At 39.9% G+C, this 27015-nt stretch overlaps 1 protein-coding gene across 7 annotated transcripts in view; it reads right to left on the bottom strand.

The window, feature by feature from the left end:
- Positions 1–27015, bottom strand: part of Kiaa0825 (KIAA0825 ortholog) — a 441346-nt gene that overhangs the window by 241394 nt on the left and 172937 nt on the right. For all 7 annotated transcript variants that reach the window (XM_006986534.4, XM_076551989.1, XM_076551990.1 and 4 more), the window contains one exon: positions 6679–6843. In XM_006986534.4, coding sequence (XP_006986596.1) covers positions 6679–6843 — 165 coding nt within the window. The remainder of the gene's footprint in view (positions 1–6678; positions 6844–27015) is intronic.

The following is a 27015-nucleotide window of genomic DNA, read 5'->3' as shown; positions in this document are numbered from 1 at the left end:
AAAGGAAGAAAATTCAGAAAAGAAAGGGGATCCTTTGTATCTAGTACTAGAAAGAGTTGCAAAACTTGATTTATCTGATAATGAATTAGATTCAGATGAGGAGGAAAATTTAGAGAAAGCCACCGCTGAATATGAGGAAGAGAAATACGGGTGGCGGTGGCGTCCTCCTCCTTATAATGTTTCTGCTGGGGTGAATGTGGAACCAACGGCGCCTTCGGGACCACATCCACCCTCGGCAACACCTTCGTGCCTGCAAACAGGTGGAGGTTGTCATTTTATCAGGAGAGACACCTGGGCGCGGCTAGCGTCCGCGTTTCCAGTCTTTGAAGATCCGCAAACAACAGATATCACACATTACTTGTTATTCTAGTCATTCTCAGAGATGTTATGGGGAATCCTTGTGCTGGCTGGGGGCCAGGTGCTAGGCATCACCTTTGCAGTGGAGGTTCAAACTGCTGCAGCTGGTCCCTGTCTCCAGAGATGCAGGCTTGGCCATTTCAGCCTCTTCAGGTGGAAGGAGTTGATGGCTCCAAACCATCCTTCATACCTCTACTTCCCTAAATGCACAGTTGAAAGGTGGCCTTATGGTGCTTAACCAGCGCATTGGCTTGGTACAAGAACAAGTTGACATCCTTTGGCAGCTGGTCCAATTGGGCTGTGAGTGGAGAATGCCTGGTTTGTGTGTCACTAGTGTACAATTCCAAAATGGTTCCCGAGCAGCAAATTTGTCTAAACGATTGTCTAGTTATCTTATAGGAAATTGGTCCGGAGAATTTGAAGAGACCTTGGAGAAACTGAGAGTGGCGGTGGTGACCATCAACTCCACCCAAGTGGATCTCAGCGTGGTGGAGGGACTGTCCTCCTGGATTACTTCTACCTTTTCCCTGTTTAGAATGGGTGGGGGTAGGGTATATTTTTGGCATGCTGCCTTGGAGGATGCGTGTTTTGTCTGTGGTTGGTCTGCCGTTTGCGAGCACGTACAAAAAAGGACAAGGTCATTATCACTCAAGCATTAGCCGCTTTGGAGTATGGCTCCTCCCCCCAGATCTGGCTTTACCTAATATCCACACAGCCTTTGCACCCCCAGGACTGGTTAGTCCATTGCACTCAGGAAGGTGTGTGGACAATTGTTGCACGAATAGCCTTTGCACCCCTGGGACTGGCAGTCCATTGCACACGGGAAGGTATGTGGACAGCTTTCACATATTACTTGTATTGAGCACAGGATGCCAGGCTCGTGCACTGCACTTGAAGTGTAGGACATTTTCCTTCCTTCAAGGAGAGCAGGTCTGACTGCATATGGAGTCACATAGCCTTTGCACCCTTAGGACTGGTTAGTCCATTGCACTTGGGAAGGTATGTGGACCATTGTTACACGCATAGCCTTTGCACCCCTGGGACTGGTTAGTCCATTGCACTCGGGAAGGTATGCAGGCAATTATGCACAGTTAACTCATCCTCGATCGGTCAACACATCATGAGGTGGGGACCTGATCGGATGAAATACTTGTGCTGCAGAAATCAGACCTATACTCTCTCCTGCGGCTTAATTAATTAAGAGGGGGGAGATGTAGGGAGCCGCCATTCTAAGATGGCGCTGGCTTCCTGGTAGCCTAGCTGTAAACAACTCCATATTTGGCTATGATGCACGAGTATGGTAATTGGCCTTATGTCCTCAGCCTATCCCGTGGCTCCCCATGCTAGCATTCTGGCGGGACCCAATCACAGTATGGCACGTTTGCCTGATTCCCTATATAAGCAGCTGCAGTTTAGTCCTCGGGGGCCCCTCACCTCCCGCTCTCCCTTAATCAAGAGGCGCTCCAATAAAGTGTGTTCTGAGAAGGATCCTCGCATGGTGGTCATTCTTCCTCGCTGGCCGAGGAGCACGCCGCAGACACCTATATGGTCACAGATGGTAGCCCATACTCTGGGTGTCCGAAGGGCCCTGGATGGTAACAGAAGCCATGGACATCGACACAGACCACCACTGATGCATAAGGGCCATGGACCAAGACATGGCCCTTGCCAGCAGCCCAGACATCACCATGGCCACAGGTAACAAGCAGACCACCTACATCAACCCTCCTTCATCAGATCTGCCTCTCTCTCTCCCATTTCGCCACCCTGTACTTGCTAATCACAATGGTCCCCAACCATCTGGCGCCTGTGCTCCTGGTTTATTTCTGCCAGCCCAGGCCAAGTGGTCTGGGGCAGAGCTGTGGCTGTTCTCCTCAAGTATTGTCATTCTTGTTTTCTCTCCCTAGCTCATGTTCTTTCTAAGGAACTCAATGTTGAATTTCTAATTATAAAATAGATCTTGTATTTCATGTTCAAATCATGTGCAATAAACACATGTCAAACTTTAACAGAAAAAAATTACAGTGAAGTCACATGGACTATCAGTCAGGAGATTTTTTTTTTTATTTGATTCTGTCCATCTTACTGAGATGGCCCTGAGGTCTCTGAGAGTCTCCTTCTTCCCAGGTTTACTCAGCACTGAGATGTCAGTGATGACTCCTTTGTTATTCTATACTGAAGTGAGAATGACTGTGATTTGTCTGAGTGAGCTATGCTGAAATCCTTTACAGCCTTATCAGAAAGAAAAATACACAGTGAAATTTTAAAATAATGTACTAGTAAGTTGATGTAGGTAGGTCAATTATATATGCACAAGTAGGGACCCAGGATTGGCCAATGCAAAAGCAAGGTCATGTTATGTTTCAACTGTTTCCTTTTCTATTTGAGAATATCATACATGCATATACTATGTTTTCATCAAGTCTGCTCCTCATTCCCCTCCCTTTAATTCTCCCTCTATCCCTTCCACAACCAATTTTCTCTGCCAACTTCATGCTCTTTTTAAAAAAAAAAAAAAAAATCTCACTGAGTCCACTTAGTGATGCCTGTATTTACATGGGTGTAAGACCAGTTACTGGACTATAGGCGACCTCTGAGAGGCAGATCCCTGAAGAAAATGGATATGTTAACTTCTAATGTGTTATATTTTCAAGTTAAACAGAAGTCATAGAATCAAGATCACTTTTGTCATGAACGTGAATGTTATCTTTTTAGCATGTCATAAATAACCACGATTAGCAACAGAAGCACAGAAAAACTTCTGAAATTTTGGGGAGCGAAATGACAAAGGTGTGAGCTCTGAGCTCCGCAAATGTGTGTGTAAAGAACACGCAAATGCAGAGCAAAGCACACAGTCACTCGTTCCCATTTGAACCAGCACATTAAGTCGACTTTATCACTCATGTCAGTACAGTTTCATGTCACGAATAATGGTTCAAGGACTTAACACTTGAAGAAGAAGGAGTGTTTGAAGTCTAAGGCTAACTGATTACAATCTTTTGAGAGAATTCAAAAAGTGCTAAAGCAGCAGGGTGGTGAGTTTAAGGGTTGTTTAATTTCTGTTCCTTAATGACCAAATTCGAAGTAGAGTAGTCCTACATTAGTGCTGTACTAAGAAATCTGCCTGTCTTTTGGAGAAAAAGAAAGCAGTGAGAGAATGCAGGAGAAGTAAGAGATACGACTTTAAAAAGGGTAATTGTCACAGAATCGTCACATAAATAGATTCTGTTTTTTGAAACCATTATATGAAGTTATCTAGATCAATGTCAGAAGGATAATGACCAGGGAAAATGAAAACTACTAACTTCAGAACAGTAAAGTGAGATTAAAGTGATGTGTGGAACAGTCAGAACGTCCAGGAAGATCAGGAACACCATGACTCTGAGCCGGTCAGCTATTCCACCCAGAGCCTGAGAAATAGTGACAATAATACCAAAGCAGTGTGTAAGGAAGCACACAGGCTGAGCAAAAAACGTAACTGATGTAAAGAGCAGTGGAGGGAAAAGACAATGACAATTACCTCCAAGTTCTCACTCCTTTCTCTCAAAGACATTAAATATGGGCGTTTGAAGGTGGGATACTAAGGATGAAACAATGTGCATTTGCCTGGTCTGAAGGTGAGCGTGCTATGAACACCTCAGATTACAGCATCCAGACGTTAACATCTTGCTTTGCTGCAGGAAGGCAGGACACATGTGGAAAAGCACGTTATTGTCATCCCAGGGTGAAAATGCTAACCATGGAAGCCTGACAGCAAAGAGTTTGTTTCTTCAATGCTCAGAACCTACATGAAATCATAACATGGCAGCACATGTCTGGAATTCCAGCATTTATATGTGAGGAGAGAGGCAGAGACATGGAAGAATCATCTGGAAGCTTGAGAGGCAAATAGGCTGCGGTATATGGCACCATAGTAGAAAACAAGGGAAAGCCTGTCTTAAAATGAAGGAATCAATCCTCAAAGATGTTCTCTGATACCCCTACACACACACACACACACACTGGCATATATGCACACACACAACACACATACACTGTGGCATATAGGCACATACACACACACTGTGGCACATAGGCACGCACACACATACACTGTGGCATACATGCATGCACATGTACACAAGCATACACACATACACATATACACACATGCTGTAGCATATATGCATGCACACACATAAGAACACACAAGCACATATACACAGTAATTTTTTTAAAAAAACATATTTTTAGCCGGGCGGTGGTGGCGCACGCCTTTAATCCCAGCACTCGGGAGGCAGAGCCAGGCGGATCTCTGTGAGTTCGAGGCCAGCCTGGGCTACCAAGTGAGTCCCAGGAAAGGCGCAAAGCTACACAGAGAAACCCTGTCTCGAAAAACCAAAAAAAAAAAAAAACAAAAAAAAAAAAAACAAAAAAAACCATATTTTTAACAAAGGAATGAGAAGGCATGCTAACTTTGAAGACAAAAGTATTTCTTCCATAATAATAAATGCCCATTATCTAAAGAAAGATGACTGATAGTTTTGTCTATTAGTTTCCTAGTTGGCTTTCTATTGCTGTGATAAATCACCATGACCAAAAGCAACTTGGGGAAGTATTTCTTTCATCTTACACTTTCAGGTACTATTCTGTCCTGATAACGTCAAGACAGTTACCCAAGCATGGTAGGAACCTAGAGTCAAGAGCTGAAGCAGGAACTGTGGAGGAGCATGCGTACTGGCTTTTTCTTCATCTTGCTCAGCCTGCTCTCTTACACAACCAGGAATACTTGCCCTCAGGTGGCACCACACACAGGGCCCTCCTACATCAATCATCAATCAAGAAAATGCCCTACTATTTAAGGCTTACTCCATGAGATGGAACCCAAACCTGGCAATGCTCAGGTGGCCATAAACCTGGGACTAGATAGGCCATGGCCTAGAAACTATTGCTCTGCTAAAGATGTGCAGCCATATAATGACACTCTGCTATAGTCATAGATCAGTGTCTTGCTTAGCCATCATTAGAGTAGCTTCCACCTGCAGTAGAAGGGAATAAATACAGAGACCCACACCCAGAAAATATTCTGAGGGTGACAAACCTTGAAACACCCAGTCCTAAATGGTACATCTTCATCAAAACCCTCCCCTCAGGCCTGAGGAAAAAAGACTGTAAGAGCCAGTGGCGATGGAAGATACCAAGGAAGCAATGCCTTCCTGACACTACCGGACTGACACACAGATGAACTCAGAGACAGTGGCAGCATGCACAGGCTCTGCATGCTTCCAGGACAGATGGGGACACAGTGCTAACAGGGCAGTTGTGACTCCATCCCTAAGCCGGAAGTTATCTGCAATTGGCAACTGCTTGCAAAGGAAAACTTAGTGTTCTCCAATGGAGTTTCTCCCGGTATACAAACCACACTCAACTCAAAACATGGCCAACTCGTAACACACTCAATAGTATTTGGGGAGATATTTTGTCTTGTTATAGTTTGTCTGAGCATTATCTTTCACCCTACAGATATTTCGCTTATATATTATGGTTTCTGATTTTGTGTTTTTATGGGTTTCCTGTGTGTGCACACATGTGCATTTGTGTGTGTGTGTACGTATGTGTGTGTGTGTGTAAGAGTATGTCTCAGTGTGTACATGTGCTTCTCATGCTCTTTCCTTGTTCTTGTTTTCCTTTTCTCTGTTTTGTTCTGTTATGGTTTGTTTGTTTTTGCCTGTTTGTTTTCTAAAGAGAGAAAGAAGGCATGGAGTTGTGAGGGTGGGGAGGTGGGGAGGCTCTGGGAGGGGTTGGGGTGGGGAAACTGTGACTTAGAATATATTGCACAAAAATCTATTTTAAATTAAAAAGAAAGAAAGAAAAAGCCCTACAAACTTGCCTACAGGTAGAATTTTCTCAACCAAGGGTCCCTCTCCCCAAATGCCTCTAGTTTATGCCAAGTCAGGATAATTAGTTTATAGAATACATGGACCAAAGTATGACAAAATATTTGTCATATCTTACTAATACCTTATATGTTAAACAGCAAAACATAATGCATGCTTAATACAAATCGAAGAGTTATGACAGGAAATTTCCTTAAAATCAGAAAAGAGAACATACATTTGATAATTTTCCCTTCGCCTCTCTCCACCTTATCCCAAGTACATCACATTTGACAGGAGATAAGTGGTTCATGGTTCTGAATAGAAACCCTTAGAATAAAAAGATGCATGGAAACTTATACAAAAGAGTCAGAAAAACTGGAATCTATCAAACTTTGAAAACACATACAAAGACAACGTAAGCACTAATAAAGCACTTATCGTCTCAATGGTAAGTTCCTCATACCTGGAATGTTGTATAAAGAGTCCCAGAGCTGTTCTTCTTCCATGTAGCTCAGGAAAACATTCCCAAATGTTTGTGGAGACAAGTGACAGTGGTACAGGACTTGAAAGACGGCTTCCACCACACTGCAGCCTCCCTGCTGGTCCTTTTCTGTGCCAGGAGCTTGTTCTGGAAAAGAGTGAAAATGTGGGGAATCAGTGGCTGTGACCACATTCTCATTGCTTCCTCCAGCACTGTCCTAGGGCACACACCTTCTACTGTTTTCACTTCAGAAACTCCACCGTCTCTGAGGGCTACCGTCATTCAACTTCACAGTTTTCGGTGTATCTGTGGGTAGCTACTGAAAGACATCTGTGAGAAGGACCATGATGGCATCATTTCAAGAGGTGAGGCCAATTGTCCTGTATGTCATAATTATTTTTTCCCTTAAGGAAATATTTTTGTCTATATTTCTCATTTAAAAATTATGCACATTCAAGACATATTTTAAAAATCTAGATAACTTAGAAAACTAAAAGTGTACCATAAAAAATTCACTTGTTCTTTGAATTATGTAATTAATTGTGAAAAACAAATTGTGTTTCCTAAATATATTGACACTATCATTTCAGAATGAAACAACTTTTCAATTAGTTCCTCGATTAAACTTTATGAGTTATTTTAATTGACCTTATCACCCTTCCTCTGCCTCCATTATGGCTTCCTTTAAAGATCACTAATCAGAGGACCAGGCATCACTGAATTAATATGGTACATGGACCTGAGAAATAATTCTTATTTTTCTTATATAATATACAGCTGAGTCACAATAAACAAAAATATGTATTGATTTAAAGATAGTATCAACTCATGTCTCCTAATATTTTTAATATCTTCAATTAATATAATCTAAGGTTATTGGAAAAGAGTATATTTCCTTACACTCATTCATCTGTAGGCTTACCACTTTTATTTTATAATTTTATTTCTTGGTTTGCATTTAAGAGTCCACTCTTATCTGGAAATTAAAAAGCAATGTCATAGATTTTATGCAGATAGCACATGCTAGTTTTTCTTCATAATACCACTTTCAACCAAATTAATTTTTGTTTAACTAGTCACTGCTGTCCATATCCACCTTCTTTGTCTTCTACTCAAAGGACACAGTTTGTTTGTTTGAGGGAAGCAGACTCTAGTCACCTGGGGTGGGCATGCAGCCAAGGCCTGGCCAATCAGGCCTGACACCACTCATCAACTCTGATCAGTTCATAGATGGGCAGGTAACCAACAGGAACCTTCCTAAAGAATTTTGCTGTAATAATTGTGAGTGGTGTTCTTTTGACCGCATTTGAAATGCTGGCAGAGTAGGCTGGAAGTTGCTTTGGGTGTCCATTTGGGGAAAATATGTTACTAAAAATTAATCTGCTGCAGTAAAAATCAGAAATAAGACTGCTTTTTTTCCCCTGAAATTATTTCCCAATTCTCAAGCATCTGTTCAACCCAAAAGGATTCATTTTCTGTTGTTGTCCTGTAAAGGACTGTAACATGCTATCTTCAGGGCACGGCAAAGTCATTAAATAATGATCTCACATCAGCTACTGCCACCTCCATGGGGCCTGTATAAGACTGGGCTTGTCAACCATCAGTCATTGCCAGGAGGGTTACCCAGGGCCATCCCTCTCCCTACTGCACTATTGGCTACTGATAGATTCTGGGGTAGAGGAAGTCATTGCTTTCAGTTGTGAACCCAGTGATGAGCCTACAGGCTCATGAACAGACCTAAATCCATGGTCACACAGGAGGCCGGGTGGGTCACAAAACATAAAGACACAGACGCAGGAAAAGAACTTGTAGAGGGGAGGAGGGATTGCCGGGTAAGACAGGGTAGGGATGAGGGCAATCAGAATGCACTTTCTACATTTCTACATGCACAGAGCTATCAAAGAACAAATTTAATAAAAGTTACATCATTTAAAAATACGTTCTCATATATGTATATATACATATGCATGTGTATATACACACACTTATATTTAATATATGCATGTATATGTTATGTATATAGCAAAAGACGGAGGGAGAGAGGTTGTGTAGCAGCTGTAATAACGAGGGCTGTTATCTTCTGCATTTTAACCATTTGTGGATTTCCAAAGTTCTACAGTTGCTTCTGCTGTGTGTGTGTGTGTGTGTGTGTGTGTGTGTGTGTGTGTGTGTGTGTGTACCACATAGGGTGGTAATACTCCTCCCCAAAGCATAGATTACCTAACAAAATTCCCATTACTCAATACCACACAAGGAAAACCCCTTTCTATGGTTACCTTTATACCATAGGTGACTGGAGTTCTCACCCTCATCAAAGCTTTTCCCCAGCAGTTCAAGGATAGACACTATGCAGATTCATAAGTAGTCACAGGACACAGGACACCCACAGGTGACGGGTGTCCAGCCCCAGTTAGCACATCTAGAATACAATGTTTACATCCAAGGCTCAGGAAAATCACAGACAAGAGGGTCAGAGGGCTGTGGGAGCCAGAGGACCAGCAGTCACACTGGGAGAGAGCGTCTTCTAGTCCTGACAGGCAAGGTGCACCCATGAAATCTCAACAACAAGGTAAGGAGACCTGCATTGCTGTCACACTGTCACATGCCAACGTGGATGGGAAAACGTCACAAGCCCCCACCCCTACATGACAAGTTACAGGCAATCACTGACTTTGAGAAAGAGAATCAGTTTTTCCCAAGATAAGCTAGCTCCCTGATAAATTATCCAATCTCAAGTGGTCAACTCTTGCACATATGAGTAACACTACATGGACTGAGTAACTTTTACACACACACACACACACACACACACACGTGTTGTGTGATATTTTGTTTGTGTTCTGACTAATTAAGCTTGCCTGGAGATCAGAGGGCAGAGCAGCCACTGGTTAACCACAGAAGTTGAGCAGCTGTGGCTCACGCCTTTAATCCCAGCACTCTGGAGGTGGAGAGAAGAACTGGTAAGTCGGGGCGGAGACAGAATCTCAGCCCTTTTGGTCAGAGGATCTGGAAAGGTAAGGTGTCACTGGTAGCTGCTCCCATGCTTTGAGATCTTTTTCTAAGATCTGATCTTTCAGGTTATTAACCCGATATCTGACTCTTGATTTATATTGATAAGACTAATTAGGTTCACTCTTCACACACACACATTTGTATAATGTGTGTATATATTTAAAGAAAACAAGGTCTTGAATTTGAGAAGCAGTTGCAGGGCACTGGAAGAAAAGGAGGAGTGCCAAGTGATGTAAATACAGTATTCATGTGTAAAATTCTCAAAAATTAATATTCTTACAATATTTCAGTCACTGGTGCATATTTGAGAGGCTTTAGCTTCTTGGTACCCATGTCAAACGTGCCTGTTTGTTGGGTGATAGGCACACGTGAAATCATGCCAGCAGTGTAAGGGTTTGTGACTGTCATTCCCGCTTGTGTCTGCTCTCCTTACATAAATGACAGCAACACCCTCTTTCATTCTTTAGATTTTTTGCTTTACTTGACGTGAATGTTCGTTTTGCCTGTATGAATATCTGTGCACCATTTGCAAGCCTGTGCCTGCTGAGGCCAGAAGAGGACATGGATCCCCTAGAACTGGAGCTAAAGATGGCATGAGTTTCCATGTGAGTGATGGGAAGTTTCTCTCCCCGTCCAATAAGGCCAGGCAGGAGAGGTACCAGTCTGGATGTGTTTAGGGCGTGTCTTGGGAACCTAGTAAAGACCATGGCCTTTGCCAGCGCCCAGTCACAGTGCTTTCCTTTCCTTTGATTTCCCCTCATACCCTTGAGGTATTCCTGTGTGGTCTCTCATGCTGATATTCCCCTGGTCCTTTCAGGAAAACTCACCTTGGATTCACTTTTTTAAAACCTGCTTTTTTGGAGGGTAAGGGACCCATGCTATTTTTATGGCATTTGACGGTAGAGGGAAACAGGCTAACATTTGACAAAGTAGAATTGAGCATAATTAAATTGTTTTGGCATTTTTTGTTGTTGTTGTTTTATTGTTCATTTGTTTGAAATTCACCTACTTGTAAAGTTAGTCTTGAGGTTCAGGACACAGTACTCACAAACATGGCAACTTGGCATTTGGGAAAACAGGAGTCATCTCCACATCTCTGAGCTTCTCTCCTGAAGCAAGGAACAGAAGAATTCTGATTTCCTCTACAGCAGGTCAAGAGGCCAGCACTGCAGAGGTCCCTCTCTGTACCAGAAGGAAAGGAAAGCCCTCACTTAGGAAGATACTGGCACACAGGGAGATCTAAACAAGCATTACTAAGTTACTGACGTTAGTTCCTACTAGATCACATTCTTTTCCTTCAGTCATACTCTGAACAACTGTGTGCACATGGAAATATTCATGCTGGGCAGCAGGAATAGCTCAGTGGTTAAGACTACTTACTGTTCTTGCACAGAGTATGGCAGTTCACAGCCACCTGTAATTCTAGTTTAATGGATCTGACTTTCTCTTTAGGCCTCTATATGCAAGTGGTGCACATGAACTCATGCAGGCTGACATAAAGGAATAAAATTTCTAAAAAAATCAGAAATGCACAGGCCACCCTGTTTCCATTGATCTTCTTTACTGAAGGCCACTGCAGCAACATTTATAGTAGACAAATGTGTACGTTCGAGTTGGCTGATCTTTTCTTATAGGTGCCTCAGCCATAAATCTTACAGTGGAGAAAGGGAGACATTATGTCTCCTTCCTGTAGTTCTTCCTTCACTTCCAAATGCAGGTCTCGTCCTTTATATTTTCCCCTTTTTCTTTCTTCTGCCTCTAGGTTTTATATTATATTTATAATATTTATATAATTACATATTGTCTTATCCAATATACAATTCTTTATGTCTGTTTTCATGATGCCTTCAATGGTGAAGAAATAGAAATTGATGAGGTCTAAATTCAGGAGACAGAGCTAGGAGGATGGATGAAGAGATAAACCAGCCAGGTCTACAGACCAATATCCTTGTCAAAAAATGAAAGAAAACAAAAGAAATCAAATAATCAGTGAGCTCTATATATCCGAGAGCTCTATACACCTAAAGCATCATTGTGCAAACAGACGTCATGACTTTGTCATTTGCAATCAATAACTTTACTCAAGAGAAATCCTCCACTGTGACATCATCTTCTGTGTCTGTGTCTACCATTGTATTTCACAGTCAACCACTTTGGTGGCTTCTCCACACTTCTCATCCTCCACACTACGGATGGAGTCTCAGGCCAGGAGCTGAGCACCTTTGAATTAATTCAGTGTTTTGTTTTGTTTTTGTTTTCTTTTGTGGCATGCCTGACTGTGGGGAATTTCCTTTTGACCATGATTTTCCTTTAATTAAGACAGACTTTGCCAAGGCAAGACAACTTTGTTTTTCAGACCAGGAGGTGCTTTGGAAAGTGATCAGTAGGGAGCTGGGGCAATTAGAGGGACTAGAGTCAACACTTCAGTATTGCACTTCAGTCATATTCCCTGACCCAGTAATAAAGCTGCTACTTTAAATTGCATTCCTTTTATCAATATTTTATACATTTAAACAAGATCATTTTTTGATAATACTTGAAGAGAGCGCATTTTCACTGTGGATACTCCTTTTAAGCACTGAACTTGTTAGTGCTTCAAAAGAAGATTTGTGTCTGGCAAAGAACTATCAAGCCCCAGGAGACTGTTTTTATTGCTAACACAGATTTACACCTCCATTGCACACTGGCATTTGCTCTCCAAGGCTGTATACCTTTTACTTTCTACAAGATGTTAGTGAAAAGCTCCTGCTGACTCAATGAGGGATTTGGCAGCAATGTTACAGAAGAGTGTGCCATGTGTTCAGGGATGCTGAATCAACCAGACACTAACAGCACCACTGAAGAAAAGAGGCTGGAAGACTCACTCTGGACAAAGATGTTAGATGAAAAATGTAAGAACAGAACATATAGCATTCACTAGAAGGAAACCCCAAACAGTAGACCAATAAACTAGCCACAGCAGGGAGAGGTCAATAGCACATAAAAAATAACTTTAAGGAGATAATAAATTGAGTGTCACAACAGAGTTTACTATGAAAAACAATGAAATAAAATTTGAACCTGATTTGAAAGTTAGTTTAATAATATTGTATTTAACATGCACCCCATGGGTCCTGTCCTTATTCACTATACTGTCTGATAGCAGTACCCCATGTCCTAAATGTAGCTGAACTTCTTTCATAACTATGTTCATTCATTTTATAAAGTTTGTCCTTCCCACTTTCCACCAGCAATCAAATCCACGGAAACTAAACGGTATGAAGGCAATCTCCATGTGCTCACACTGACAGTTGCATTCACAGCCTCTAACAATGCCGATACTATTCAATGTCCTTTAAATATTAGCCTAATAGAGAACTCAGTTATAAAATCAAGTACCTCATTTCCAGAAACTCCCTCTTTCTAAAAAGACTCATCTCTGAAACTATTGTGTTATCTTTTTAATTCACCTAAAACAATATTCTTTCCTTTAAAAAGGACCACTTGAAAATCAAGTGGAAAAATTATCCAATTTCTCTGTATCTATTTCCCATTTGCAAAATGGTCTTAGTAATTCAGGGGTCATAAATGAACTAATATGTTAAATCACATTGAGTTGCAGAGGGGAAACATGCTGCAAAAACTCATAATAGGATCACTTGGAGTCTGATGTCCAATCCCATTACATATTAATGTAGAAGTACATTAACTACCAATGAAGATGTATGTTCCTGTAGTCATATTAGACATTTTAAGTACCATTAAAAAGACAGAATGTAAAATATTTCAGTCATTGTCAAGCAAGATTATATCTGATTCTCTGTGTGTGAAATATCATAGCAAAATCCATACTGCTGATGTCTCAAACTATTTGTGAAGGTTCTTATGGGGTACTAATAGAATTTGAAAACATTTATTTTACCTAGTTCTTATCCACATGACAACTGCTAAGGAAATACTTTGCCAGGCACATCCAAAAGAAGGGAAACTTCATCTTCTACAAGACACTATTTTATGATGGCAGTTGGTGATCTTCTTCTACTGTGCAACTGCAAGTTTTCCTGTGTCCCACCCAGTCCACAGCCACTTAGACCCAAGTAAACACACAGAGGCTTATATTATAACTACTTGTCCATTAGCTCAGGTTTACTACTGACTAGCTTTTACATTTAAACTCAGCCCATTTCTGTTAATCTATATGTCGCCATGTTTTCCATGGCTTTACTTGTATGCCATTACATGCTGCTCCCTGGATGGCAGGCTGGTGTGTCCTGACAGCCTTCCTCTTCCCAGAATTCTCCTCTCTGCTTATCCCTCCTATACTTCCTGCCTGGCTACTAGTCAATCAGCATTTTATTTATCAACCAATCAGAGCAACACATTCACATCATACAGAGCGATATCCATAGCACTACTGTGTTTCCCAGAGATCAAGTCCTCAGGCTTTCAGAGCAAGTGTTTTTTACCTGCTGTAGTGTTCTGCAAGAGCATCAAGTGTTTTTAGCCAATTAGTCATCTCTATAGAACAATATTAAGGTACGTTCTATCTTCTAGGTATGCAGTCTGAACCTGGAAAGAAATGGAGATAAAGCGGTGGGCTGTCTCTGCTCTTTGCATCTCACAGTGAGTGGCCTTGCTGTTCAACAACCTGTGGGACACCGTTGGAAGGAGCAACATCATCTGGAGCCTGTCAAAACCTAAAAGCCAATGACTTGGAATCTATAACCTTAACAGCATTATCAGTTCCAGGTGTCTGTACCTTAACAACAAAACTTGATGGATACAATCATACTGCCACCCACTCACCAGCATCACCACCCATACCTCTGTAGATGCAGCCCAGCCTGGATGATAGCTGTTTCTGAGACTAGACAGATTCTCTGGAGTCCACTGACATCTTCAGGCTAATCCATTGTCATTTTCAGAAAGGACCTTGGAAAACATTAGTATAAAAACACAGAGGTACTCCCTACTGCTCTAAGAACATGCTACAAATCCAATTAAGAAAACATTGATTAATCAGAGTCCTGTAGTATAATTGTCATTATTGTAAATGCAGCCAAAGACATCAGTGTTAGGTGAGCTAAAAATACTGAGCAGGAGTCCATTTTCACTTTAAGGCATTTCCTAAATGGGGCTCTGCTTATACCTATAAAATGGTGTGTGTGTGTGTGTGTGTGTGTGTGTGTGTGTGTGTGTGTGTACATGTGCACCATGACAAAAGACTAAGTTAGCTTCTGCCATACTATTTGATATTACCTAGAATAGAAGGAAATTATACTACATGGTAAGAGAATTTGAGCTAATTCATCAACTTTAGGTCACCCATTGACCACTAGTGCCAGCCAAACTTTAGGAAGCAGTTTCTCCAGATCTGTTTTTGGTTATCTTCAGGCATTTTGTAATTTTGTACATCACACTGTCACAATTATCATTATGGCTGCTGACTGCTCCCTAGAATTCCTCAGCACTGTAACTTGCTATACACTCTGTGACTTTGGTAGATCCCCTGTGGCTTGGAGGGCCAATCATTGCACACACTCCTGAAGCCATATGCACGGGTCCAATACTGTATGGCTGCCTAACAGCTCAGCAGCTTAGTTTTCTCTGTGATTCAGTTTCCTTCTTTGTTAAGTGGAGTGAGTCAACACATGGTACTATTATGAGGAGTCAGTGAGAGAGCACATTTAAAGCCTTTAAAACCAATTTCTGGGGCATGGTAAATATATATTTGATAGGTTGCTGTTACATTATGGTGGAATACCACCAGAAGCCAAGAAGTATCACTGGGTATTATTTTGGGGACATCAAGCAAAGAAAGGCATGTTAGTAAGTTAGTTAGAAGTAAGCTTCATTCAAACATCAGTGGGTGGAAAGGCCACCCAATGTTTTGTTCTTTTGAAGCCACATATAACAACCTTGCAGGCCACATGCTTTCAGCAAAGTCATCAACAAAATGACTGTCCTGAGTTTTGAAAGTCAATAATCCAAAGTAATGTCTTATAATTAAGAGCATTGTCTTAGGGTGTACTATTGCTGTGAAGAGACGTCATGACCATGGCAACTCTTATAAAGAAAACATTTAATTGAGGGTGGCTGGCTTACAGTTTCAGAGGTCCAGTCCATTATGATCATGAAGGGGAACATGGCAGTGTACAGGCAGACATGGTACTGGAGCTGTGAGTGCTACATCTTTCAGGCAACAGGAAGTCAACTGGATGTTGCACTGAGGGAAGCTTGAGAAAAAGAGACCTTAAAGTCCATCCCCGCAGTGACACACTTCCTCCAAAAGGCCATACCTCCTATTAGTGCCACTCCCTTTGAAGGCCATTTTTTTTTCAAACTACCATAAGCCTATTGAAACAACTATAGCTGAGAGGTTTATTTCCTTTCGATTCAACGTAAGACCAACAAACATACCTCATCAGGAAAATTGGAATGGATCCAATGAGTGTCACAAGCCACCTGCCATTAAAATAAGCTGCTTTTGTTTTCTTATCATGTTTTAGCAACATAGTCATTCCTTGAAAATACTTCAATTTATACAAGAAAACATGCTATCTATGGCAAGAACATGGTTCTACTTCTTAGAAGATTTAGTCTATGCAAGACATTTTACTATTCACTTTTTAACCTTCGTTATTTTCTGACCCTGAGCAAAAATAGCTATTTCTCCATATGTTGTAGTGATTGTTTTCCAATAAGACATCTTCAACTGAAAGCTGAAGAGACTATTCATAGTTTGAGATGTTTCTGACTTTATACTATATGGTATGAAGAAAAGTTTTGTGCCAACTATATTGTATTTAAACAATGCAAAACCTGTGTGTGTATATATATGTATATATATTTACATATGACTATCTATCTATCTAATCTCAGTATAAATTTCCCGGAGCCAACTTGAAATTAAATTTTATTAGTTAAACCAAAAAGAAATTATTTATGAAGAATAGCTGTGTCTTAAGAAGCCAAGAATTATGTTGTTTAATTAATAATAAAGTTTTGCTTTCATAAGCATATGATCAAACACAATTTCAATAAAAATTAGTACAGCCAGGTGGTGGTGGCGCACGCCTTTAATCCCAGCACTTGGAAGGCAGAGCCAGGCAGATCTCTGTGAGTTCAAGGTCAGCCTGGGCTACCAAGTGAGCTCCAGGAAAGGTGCAAAGCTATGCAGAGAAACCCTGTCTCGAAAAACCAAAAAAAAAAAAAAAAAAAAAAAAAAATTAGTACAAATTTACTTTTATAAACACCATTACAATAGTTAATAAGTTTCTGAGTATGCCATTTCTTACTGAAAATGACAAGAATTTGACCGGAGCTTAATATAGTAGTTGCTCAACTGACTGGCAATAATTTTGTCGCTTCATCTTCAAGCTATTTGGAGTAAGGAGGAAAATTCAATATGGGACAATACCAAAGATGCACATAAAGTAAACAGCTTTTACAATAAGTGATCTGTATTTGAGCAGTTCAACAAACATACCAATTTTTTCTTTAAGAACTATAGGTGAAATTGCAAGCCTCTTCTAAACAGCATCATACATATAAAGAGGTGGCCATTGGTTTTGAAAAATAAAAGGCAGATTTGTTTTAAAAAAATCTAACTTATTATCCATAAGTACATTTGCTTTTCCTTTACTGAGTTGTTATCAGCATAGTAAGAAAAATGTGAGCTCTGATTTTTTCTTTTTTTTTTTTTTTTTTTTTTTTTTTGGTTTTTTGAGACAGTGTTTCTCTGTGTAGCTTTGCGCCTTTCCTGGAGCTCACTTGGTAGCCCAGGCTGGCCTCGAACTCACAGAGATCCGCCTGGTTCTGCCTCCCGAGTGCTGGGATTAAAGGCGTGCGCCACCACCGCCCGGCGAGCTCTGATTTTTTCATTCTACACCTGGAAAAATTTATCAACAGGAGACCATTTCTTCTAAGGGATGAGTTTCGATGATTACATCAAAGTAACTCTCTAAAATTTATCAGATACTATTCATGTCATTTATCTGCCTTGTCTGAAAGTTCAGAACACAAACATGAAGAAAATCTACATGAAGTCACAAAATAACAGGGGAGAAAGATCTCCAACTGGACATTCTCTGTCACCAAATGAAGTTTCCAGTGCCAGCAATGGGTTACATCTCATCAAACTGCTGCCCAAAGGGGCCCCATGAGAACACCCCAAACAATCCAGGCTATTACCAAGACTATTAGTTGCTCTATACAATCTGGCAGTAAGACCCTTTTGCTGAAGACAACACCACCATAACTCACTGAATGCAGAGAAGTTGAGCTGGTGCCCATGTAGAACCTTGACCGTGCTGACTAGTGTTTATGGTACTAGAGCAAACCTTGATTGCTACCAAAAGGAGAAAGGTGGACACCAAACCAGTTACAAGTGATGACCTGCCTGTAGGATCTGCTAGTGCAACAGTGGCACAAGCTTGCGAGAATGACCCAAGAATCAAAGAATATCCGATTGCATCTGAGGCCCATTCCATGAGATGGAACCCATTCCTGATACTGATTAGGTGTCCAAGAAGCCTGAGACCAGAGAGGCCAGGGACATATGGGAAAACCAAACACTACTACCATTCTTCTAAGGAAATACAGCAATGAAATGATTCCTAATGACATTCTGCTACTCTCACAAATAACTGTCTTGCTCAGCCATCATCAGAGAAGCTTCCATCTGCAGTAGATGGGAACAAATCCAGAGACTCAGAGCCAGACAATGTGAAGAGAGTGAAAGACGTTGGAACACTCAGTCAGAAATGGGATGTCTCCATCAAATTCCTCCCCTCAGGGTTCAGGGAACTCTGCAGAAGAGGAGGCAGAAAAAGTGAAAGAGCCAGAAGGAATGGAGGGTACAAACTGAAGTGTTCATCTAATTATTCTTTATCAATAAAAACTCAAGAATCAGATATTGGGTGACAATTTGAATGATCAGAGAAGCAGTGCAGAAGAGACCAGTCACTTTATTGGCAGTCCCGGGAGTGTCAGAGTGCATTCAAAATATCCCACATTCCCCTTTTCATCTAAATAAAAAGAAAAGGTTTTGACTCTAACACAGTAAAACTATATACAATAAGAACAATTGTCAGGTCAGAATTACATTTACAATGCCTAGTCCATTTGCATTTGGCAAATTCAGAGGAAATACTCTATTATTCATCCTATTTCAGCGAGTCCAGCATTTTGTACCTAATTCACTTTCTATCCTAACTTGTATTACTAACACAAAACTATCTTTTTAGATCTTAAAACACTTTCCTAGATAAAAAATTTAAGCTTTTTTGACTCTCAACCTTATGCACTTTACAAATCTTATGTTTCTTTTCTGAATTTGGTAACAAGAAAAACTGTAACTATATCTTGTCTTCAATTCCATCAGAGACCTGAGAAGGATATACTATTACCTGAGTTAACAGGAAGTGCAAAGCAAACAATTTCCAAAACTATAGAAATGACAGAGACATTTGGCTGTCTGGATAGTCACCCAAGGTTCCTCTGAAACACTGGGGCAACCATCTTCAAACTCTTATAAATTTTGAGATAATATTTATACTTTTAAAAAAGTTTTAAAGAGTCAAAATAAAACCAAAAGATTATGGGATTAGTAGCAATAGAATAGTTGCTTAATTTTGGTTTTTCTTCTGTTCCATATCAGGTGGCTCTTCTGACAGAGGTTTTGGATTTTCCTTTAACAAGCATGCTTGGGTTTAGAGAAGGAGAGAGCCATGCTCCAACTCCAAATCCAGCTTTAATTTTTAATTGAATTGACACTACAAAAAGAATATTTGCTTTATATGTCTGTAGAGAACAGGAGAAACAAACATATAGGAAGATTTATTAAATTATATCCTGTTGGAAATGTGATATAGCAATAGGCCAATTTACTCTTTTCCTTGGGACATTTTTACTGCATGATTCTCCCTTCTTCTTCAGATGTTTCATCTGCCCAGTGGTTTTCAGATTCCTTAGCTGAATGCCTTTCTTCTCCCAGAAAGACAAAAATAAAACCCTACCCCATCCTAACCTTGGGGAGTTTCTCTTTTTGACAGGTTATAACTGATCAAATGAAAGGCATTTGGTAGTCTTATGAGTGAGTTTAGATTGAATGGCCATGCTGTCTGATCAGCCTATCCTAATTAAGAGGTCTCGCCTGATCGAGTTTAATCTTTATCAATTTTGATGGTATCCATAGCTTTTCTTCTATGAAAACAAAAGCAAATTCTCTTCTCCAACATAACATATATCCTGGTCTCCATTCCGAAGTCAACACATCTTTAACGTATAGAGGCTGATTTAATTTAGCAGTTTTTCCTACTATCCAACGTCTCTCCGCAGCTGCCATTCCTTTCTCACTTGCATTTAAAAGTTTAAAGTTAATAAAGCATTGTGCAATCTATCTTTGGGGGTCTTTTTTTTACCCTTCCCTGTTTATTATGCATTTCTTTTAAAGTGTGATTAGATCTTTAAAAAAAAACTGCTTGTTCTGTAGGATTGTGAGGTATATCTGTAATACGCTTTATGTTGTAATATGCAAAAAAAAAACCTGTTTCACTTTACTAGAGACATATGCTGGAGCATCGTCAGTCTTAATTTGTATAGGTATTCCCATAATGGCTATGAGTTCTAACAATTGTGTAATTACAGAACCAACCTTTTCAGAACTCAAAGTGGTTGCCCACTGAAATCCTGAATAAGTATCTATGGTATGATGCACATACTTTAATGTTTCAAACTCCACAAAATGAAACACATTCATTTGCCAAGTTTCATTTATTTCAGTAATCTTGGGGTTACTTCCTGCATGTAGGGAGTTTGGTTATACAAAGAACAAGTAGAATATTTCCTTATAATTTCCTTGGCTTATTGCAAAGTGATAGAAAAACCTTTCTTCAAACCTTTGCTATTAATGTGGTGTTTGTTATGAAATCCTGGGGCTTCTAGCACATTTCCTACCAATAGCTGATCAGCTTCATCATTACCTTGTGCTAGAGGGCCTGGTAGACCTGTATGGGATCTGATATATGTTATATACAAGGAATAATTTCTATTTCTGATTACTTCTTGTAATTGAATAAACAATGAAGTTAATTCTGAATCACCTGGAATAAGTTCATAGGTTTCAATATGTAAAACAACTCTTTCTGTATATTAAGGGTCAGTAATTATATTAAGAGGTTCTGGAAAATCTAATAATACCATCAGAATAGTATATAATATTGACTTTTGAACAAAATCATAAGGGCATTCAGGCACTTTACTTAAATTTCCTGACTTTCTTGATTTATTTGTATCACTATAGAATATAGGAGCTCTCCAGAAATTGGTGTAAACTGTACAATGTGAGGAAGGACACAAATAGCTGTTTCTATAAACTGAAGTCTTTTGCTTTGGGGATATTTGTTGCTAACCTCTCCCAAGAAAATACTGCAAGCTCTTTGGCAATGTTCATTTTCTGCCCATGAGACAACTTCAGCATTAGTAAAAGGCTCCACAATTGCTGTTGGCTCTATTTCTGCTAATTATGAAGTCTAAATTTTCCTTTCAGAATCAATTCAGGATCATTTTCTACATGGGTCTTTAATTTTTTACTTTTTATGTGGTAAAAATATCCATTCTAAGATATTCCACAAGAATACTTGTGGGAGAAAGTATAGATGGTAAAATGACCAGAATATAATCAAGCTTTGGACCCAAATGATCCACATGTGCATCCTGTAATTTCTTTCTGAGCCTCAGCTGATAATTTTCTTGGACTATTTAAGTCCTTATCACTTAATGTTTGAAATAAATTACTTAGTTCTTGAGTAGTTAACCTGACTATTGGCTGTAGACAGTTAATATCTTCCAGAAACTTTTGAAAATCATTAAGAATTTATAATTGATCTCTCCTGATTTGTACTTTCTGTGGATGAACTTTTTTGTAAAGCTGTCTTATATCATAGGTAATTAATAGAATCTCCTCTTGGGATTTTTTTCAGGAGCAATTTGTAATCCCCAACAAGGTAAACTTTTTACTTCTTCGAATATTTTTTTTCTAATATATCTGAATCTGAATCAGCTAGTAAAATATCATCCATATAATGGTAAATTATAGATTGAGGAAACTGTTTTTGAATTATTTCCAATGGATGTTGTACAAAATATTGACACAAGGTAGGACTCTTTAACATCCCTTGTGGAAGAACTTTCCGCTGATATCTTTTAACAGGCTAGCAATTATTATTATAAGTAGGCACTGTGAAGGCAATTTTTTCTCTAACCTGTTCTTGTAAAGGTATAGTAAAAAAAAAAAGTAGTCTTTTAAATCAATCACTATAATAGACCATCCTTTGGATAATCAAGAAGGAAAGGGAATTCCAGGTTGTCAAGAGCCTATTGGCTGAATCACCTTATTTATGGCTCTTAAATCTGTTAACATTCTCCATTTTTCAGGCTTCTTTTTTATGACAAATATAGTGGAATTCCAAGGACTGGTCGATTCTTCAATATGTTGACCATTCAGCTGCTCCTGTACCAGCTGTTCTAATGGCTGCAATTTTTCTGGTGTCAAAGGCTATTGTTCCAGTCAGACAGTTTTGTCAGATAACTATTTTAAAGGTAGGGCTGTTGGTATCTTTGGAAGATCAGCAGCTGTTGTGCCTTGCTTCTGTACAACCTGAATGGTTGGTGACTGTTATTGATAATGCCTTTTAAAATTTTTCAGAAAGCATACTTCACTTTATGGTTTGTTTCTGAGATTGGAGGAATGTTAATGTGGGTTTTCCATTGATGTAATAAATCATGTCCCTTTAAACTCATGCTATGTTAGCTACATATGGCTTTAATTTTCCTATCTGTCCTTCTGGCCCTATATACTTGACCTCCTTGTAGTTTGTTTTACCTGAGATAAAGTTCTAATCCCTAGAATCTGAATACTTACCTCCTGAAGAGGTCAATCTGGATGCCAAGATGTTGCTGAAATAATTGTTACATCCATGCCTATGTCTAGTAAACTTTCAATTACAATGCCATCTATTCATATTTTTAGCTTTAGCTTTGTTTTATGTCTGTCCTGAAAATTTGTTTTATCTACTGAAGCTGTTCTGACATCCAGAGCAGGATGGTTTTTAACAACAGGCATTATATCTCTTAATTGCTCTGTAGAGGAGTTTCCCCAATGCTGACAGGGAATGATTTAACCAAATTTGATATTGGGGCCTGTGAGAAGCCCCCTAAGGATTCCTGATGGCAAAGGATTACCTTTTCTGTCCTTTGTTGATCTGCATCCATTAGTCCAGTGCTGGCCTTTGCCACAACTTCTGCATATTACAGAAGGCTGGGACCTTCTCTTTGGATTATCTCTGGAAAAAAATTGCTTCTAGGAATGCCTTGGTTACAACTCCTTTCCGATGACCTTGTTTACCATAATTAAAACATATGACATTTCTATTTTCTTAATATTTTTAGAAAGCACTTCTATCCAAATATCATCATAAGCATGAAATCTAATCATAGCTGTATTTCTTGTCCAGTTATCGATTGGTGCTGCTCTTGCTTTTAAAGGCCTAATCACTCTTCTCCATTCTGAATTAGCATTTTCAAAACTCAAAGATTCAATTATTATTTGTCTAACTTCTCGATCTGATATCATTCTATTTACAGCTAAAGCCAATCTATTTTAAAGATCAGTGATTGGGCCTTGTACAATATTAGTAAATGACTCTGTCCTCTTTCCTGACTCTTCAACCCTGTCCTAAGCATTCAAAGCTGCAATATGGCATAGGATGAAGGATGGTTATCAAATCTACTGTCTTTCCAAATCAGCACACTGGCCATCACTGAGGAGCCGGTCCCTGGAAATTTCCATACCTTTAGCCATACTTCAATGTTCTATGACCTTAGTTTCCTCTCTATACCATGTTTTACATTGTAACTAAGGACCAGCTTCAAATCTTGCTGTAGCTAAATTCTTTCCAGTCTTGTGGAATAATTCTGTTCTGAGTTGCCCATGAATTTAACATCTACTTCAAAAGGTGAATGTATGACATATGAAACTATTGCTTCCTTAAATCTCTTCAAATCTAAGATTTCTACAGGATCCCAGTTAACTTCTGTATAGCCTTGCATGTGCCTATCTTCTGGTGGTTGTTCTAGAAATGTAACGGGATAAATTAAGGTTGGCTTACTAATAACCTCGGCTGCTCCTCTTTCTTTTATACTGTAATGACATGGTAGGTTCTGCTCTAAACTTCTCTGTCTCTGTGTGAATATTTTTCTTAGTTCTGTTAGTAGGTTTTTTTAAGTATTATATATTATCATTTTTTAGTATTTAGCACTGATATCAAACCACTTTTTTAAGGATAAAACATGAATTACAAATTGATAATGATTATAATTGACAATATGTCAATCCCAGCTAAGTTGATTATTCCTTCATTTAATTTTTCCATTTTCAAAACATCCATTGTGGAACCACATAGAGATCTAATTCCCCATTCTTAACATAGGGAAAAACTTTTTTAAAAAAGCTAATTCCCCCCTTAAGAATTCCCAGCTGTCTCACCAGATCTGCTGATGACCTCAGCTGTCACTGCACGGCATGGCTGGACAGAGAACATGGGTGGTGCAAGGTCTGGCTGAGGGCAGCTGCAGCTGCTTCCATGTAGCTGGGGGCTGAGGGTGTGTGGTGGTGGCAGCAGCAGTGTCAAGGTGGCTGGCCTGGCACGGCAGTGGACCAAGGAGGGGGTCCAGGGACAGCCCGCAACCCACGGGGAGAGGGAGCTGGCTGCCTGGAAAGTAGACACAGCGGGTGTGTGGAAGAATCCCGTGGTGGGGAGTGAGGGTCTGGGATTTCCTAAATGACAGAGCCAGCTGGAAGTGGGTGGCTAACTCTGGCAGTGTTTAGGGCCTGTGACAGGAGGCAGTCAGAGGCTGCTGTAGAGCGGCTGTAATGAGGAAACCCCAGACTCATGCAGAGGCAGAGGACCTGGGGGAAGGGAGACAAACCAGCTGTGGTGGTGACTGCAAAGCCACCAGTGAGCAGTGAGCAGCTGCCTTGTGATCTAGTGCCCTGTGCTGGATGCCTAATGAAGCATTTATCTAATTATTCTTCAAATAATTAAAGAATAATTATTCTTTATCGATAAAGAATAATAATCGGGAGTCAGATACCCAGTAAAAACCTGAATGCTCAGAGAAACGACCAGTGACCTCCTCTCTCTCTCTTTCTTTGGTCCAAAATGGGCAGAGAATCTTTCTAAGCCCCACCCTACTACTTCCTGTGCCTCTCTATATGTCTCAGTCCTCCCAAACCTCTATGGCTAATTTTGGTCAGACAGTAGCTAGCTCTGCCCCGAGTCAAAGTAAAGTTTACTGGAAGTGTCAGGAATGTCAAAGTGTGAGCAAAAAATCCCACAACAACAAACAAGGCCTTCTAAACACAGCAGGACCAAATGAAAATATTAACTCCCAGAGACTAGGGCAGCATCCACGGGGCATGCACAAGTCTGCACAAAATAGAGTTCCAGCACTGAGAAGAGAAGAGGACACAGGCCCCACCCCTAATCCAGAAGCTGTCTCCAATTGATAACCACTAAGAAATGAAAAATTAGTTTTCTCCAGTGGAGTTTCACATAGGATACAAGCCACTCTTAAGGGCAGGCAGCATGCTGGACAGCAGATAGTAAAAAGAAAATGAACTCAATGGCATTCTAGGACATTTTTTTATTTCATAATGTTGTATCATAACTTCGAGGTCTTCTGCAGACATATTTTGGCATCTACTTTTGTGCTTTTATGGGATTCCTGTGCTTGAGCATCTGTGTGTTGGCCTGGATGTGTGTGTGTGTGTGTGTGTGTGTGTGTGTGTGTGTGTGTGTGTGTGTGTGTCTGTGTCCATATGTGTTTCTTTTTTGCTTTTTCTTTGGCTTTTTTGTTTTGTCTATATGTCTATTTCTTCTTATTATGATTTGTTGGGTTTGGTTTATCTTATTGTGTTATTAATCTTTAGATCCTGATTGTTTTCTAAGGATAGACAGAAAGGATGTGGATCCAGATGTGAGGGGAGGTGGTGAGATTGAAGAATTTAGGAGAGGGAAAGCTGTAATCAGAATATATTGTGTGAAAAATATATCTATTTCCAATAAAAGAAAAATAGAAAAAAGAATTTAAAAGTTATAAACAGAATAGAATATAATTAGAATTCTGAAAATTAATTAAAAAAGATCTGAGAATGCTCTCATCACTTACAAATAACACAGCTTTGCTTATAAACTATGCTGTCTTCTCATATACTTCAATCATATCTAGGTCATTAATTACTAATAAGTTAATTACTGTGTAAATGCTTGCTATAACTTATTACTTATGGAACAATATCTGGAGGAAAAGCTTGAGCATATTCAGTCCTGAAACATCATTCTTTCCTCAAATATTTCCTATCTACATACCATTCCTACAGTTACAGAAAGCCAACTATATTTAATTTCAAACTTCAGTGTTCCCAATAGCTAAGGAGGCCCCAACTGGATCAGGCCTTCTGGATAAGTGAGACAGTTGATTAGCTTGAACTGTTTGGGAGGCATCCAGGCAGTGGGACCGAGACCTGTCCTTAGTGCATGAGCTGGCTGTTTGGAACCTGGAGCTTATGCAGGGACACTTGGCTCAACCTGGGAGGAGGGGACTGGACCTGCCTGGACTGAGTCTACTGGGTTGAGCTGAATCCCCAGGGGAGTCCTTGCCCTGGAGGAGATGGGAATGGGGGGTGGGCTGGGGAGAGGGTGGGAGGGGGGGCAGGAGGAGAAAGGACAGGAGAATCCGTGGCTGATATGTAAAATTAAACCAAATTAAAAAATTTTAAAAATACTTCAGTGTTCCTATTTTTAACATTAAGATAACAATAGCTTTGGGTTATTAGCTTTCTGTTGCTAAGAAAATCAACTTCAAGGATCAGAGATGTATTATGTCTCACAGTTTTCAATCATGGTCATTTTAGCTCTCAAGGTCTTTACCCCCAAGGACTCGGTCCCTTCCAATAAGCCCTGCTTCTTAGGATATCATCACTTCCTGATAGTTCACCAAGTTAGGAATCCATCAGTATATTCCATCAATGAAGGCAGAGCCTTCCTAATCCAATCATTAACACCCCCACCTCTGAAAAATTCTGTCTTGTGGACAATGCCTTAGCATATGAGCCTGTATGGGACAATGTACATACAAGCCATAACAAGCATATACTTCATAACGATCTAAGAATAAACCTATAAAATAAATGTAAAGAGCCTGGCAATCACATGACACCTATTATATACATTATTATGTAAATATACATACCTATTATATACA

This window comes from Peromyscus maniculatus, chromosome 15 (assembly GCF_049852395.1).
Source record: "Peromyscus maniculatus bairdii isolate BWxNUB_F1_BW_parent chromosome 15, HU_Pman_BW_mat_3.1, whole genome shotgun sequence".
NCBI lineage: Eukaryota > Metazoa > Chordata > Mammalia > Rodentia > Cricetidae > Peromyscus > Peromyscus maniculatus.
Note: the sequence above shows the minus strand (reverse complement) of the source record. Positions and strands in the feature narration are given on the sequence as shown.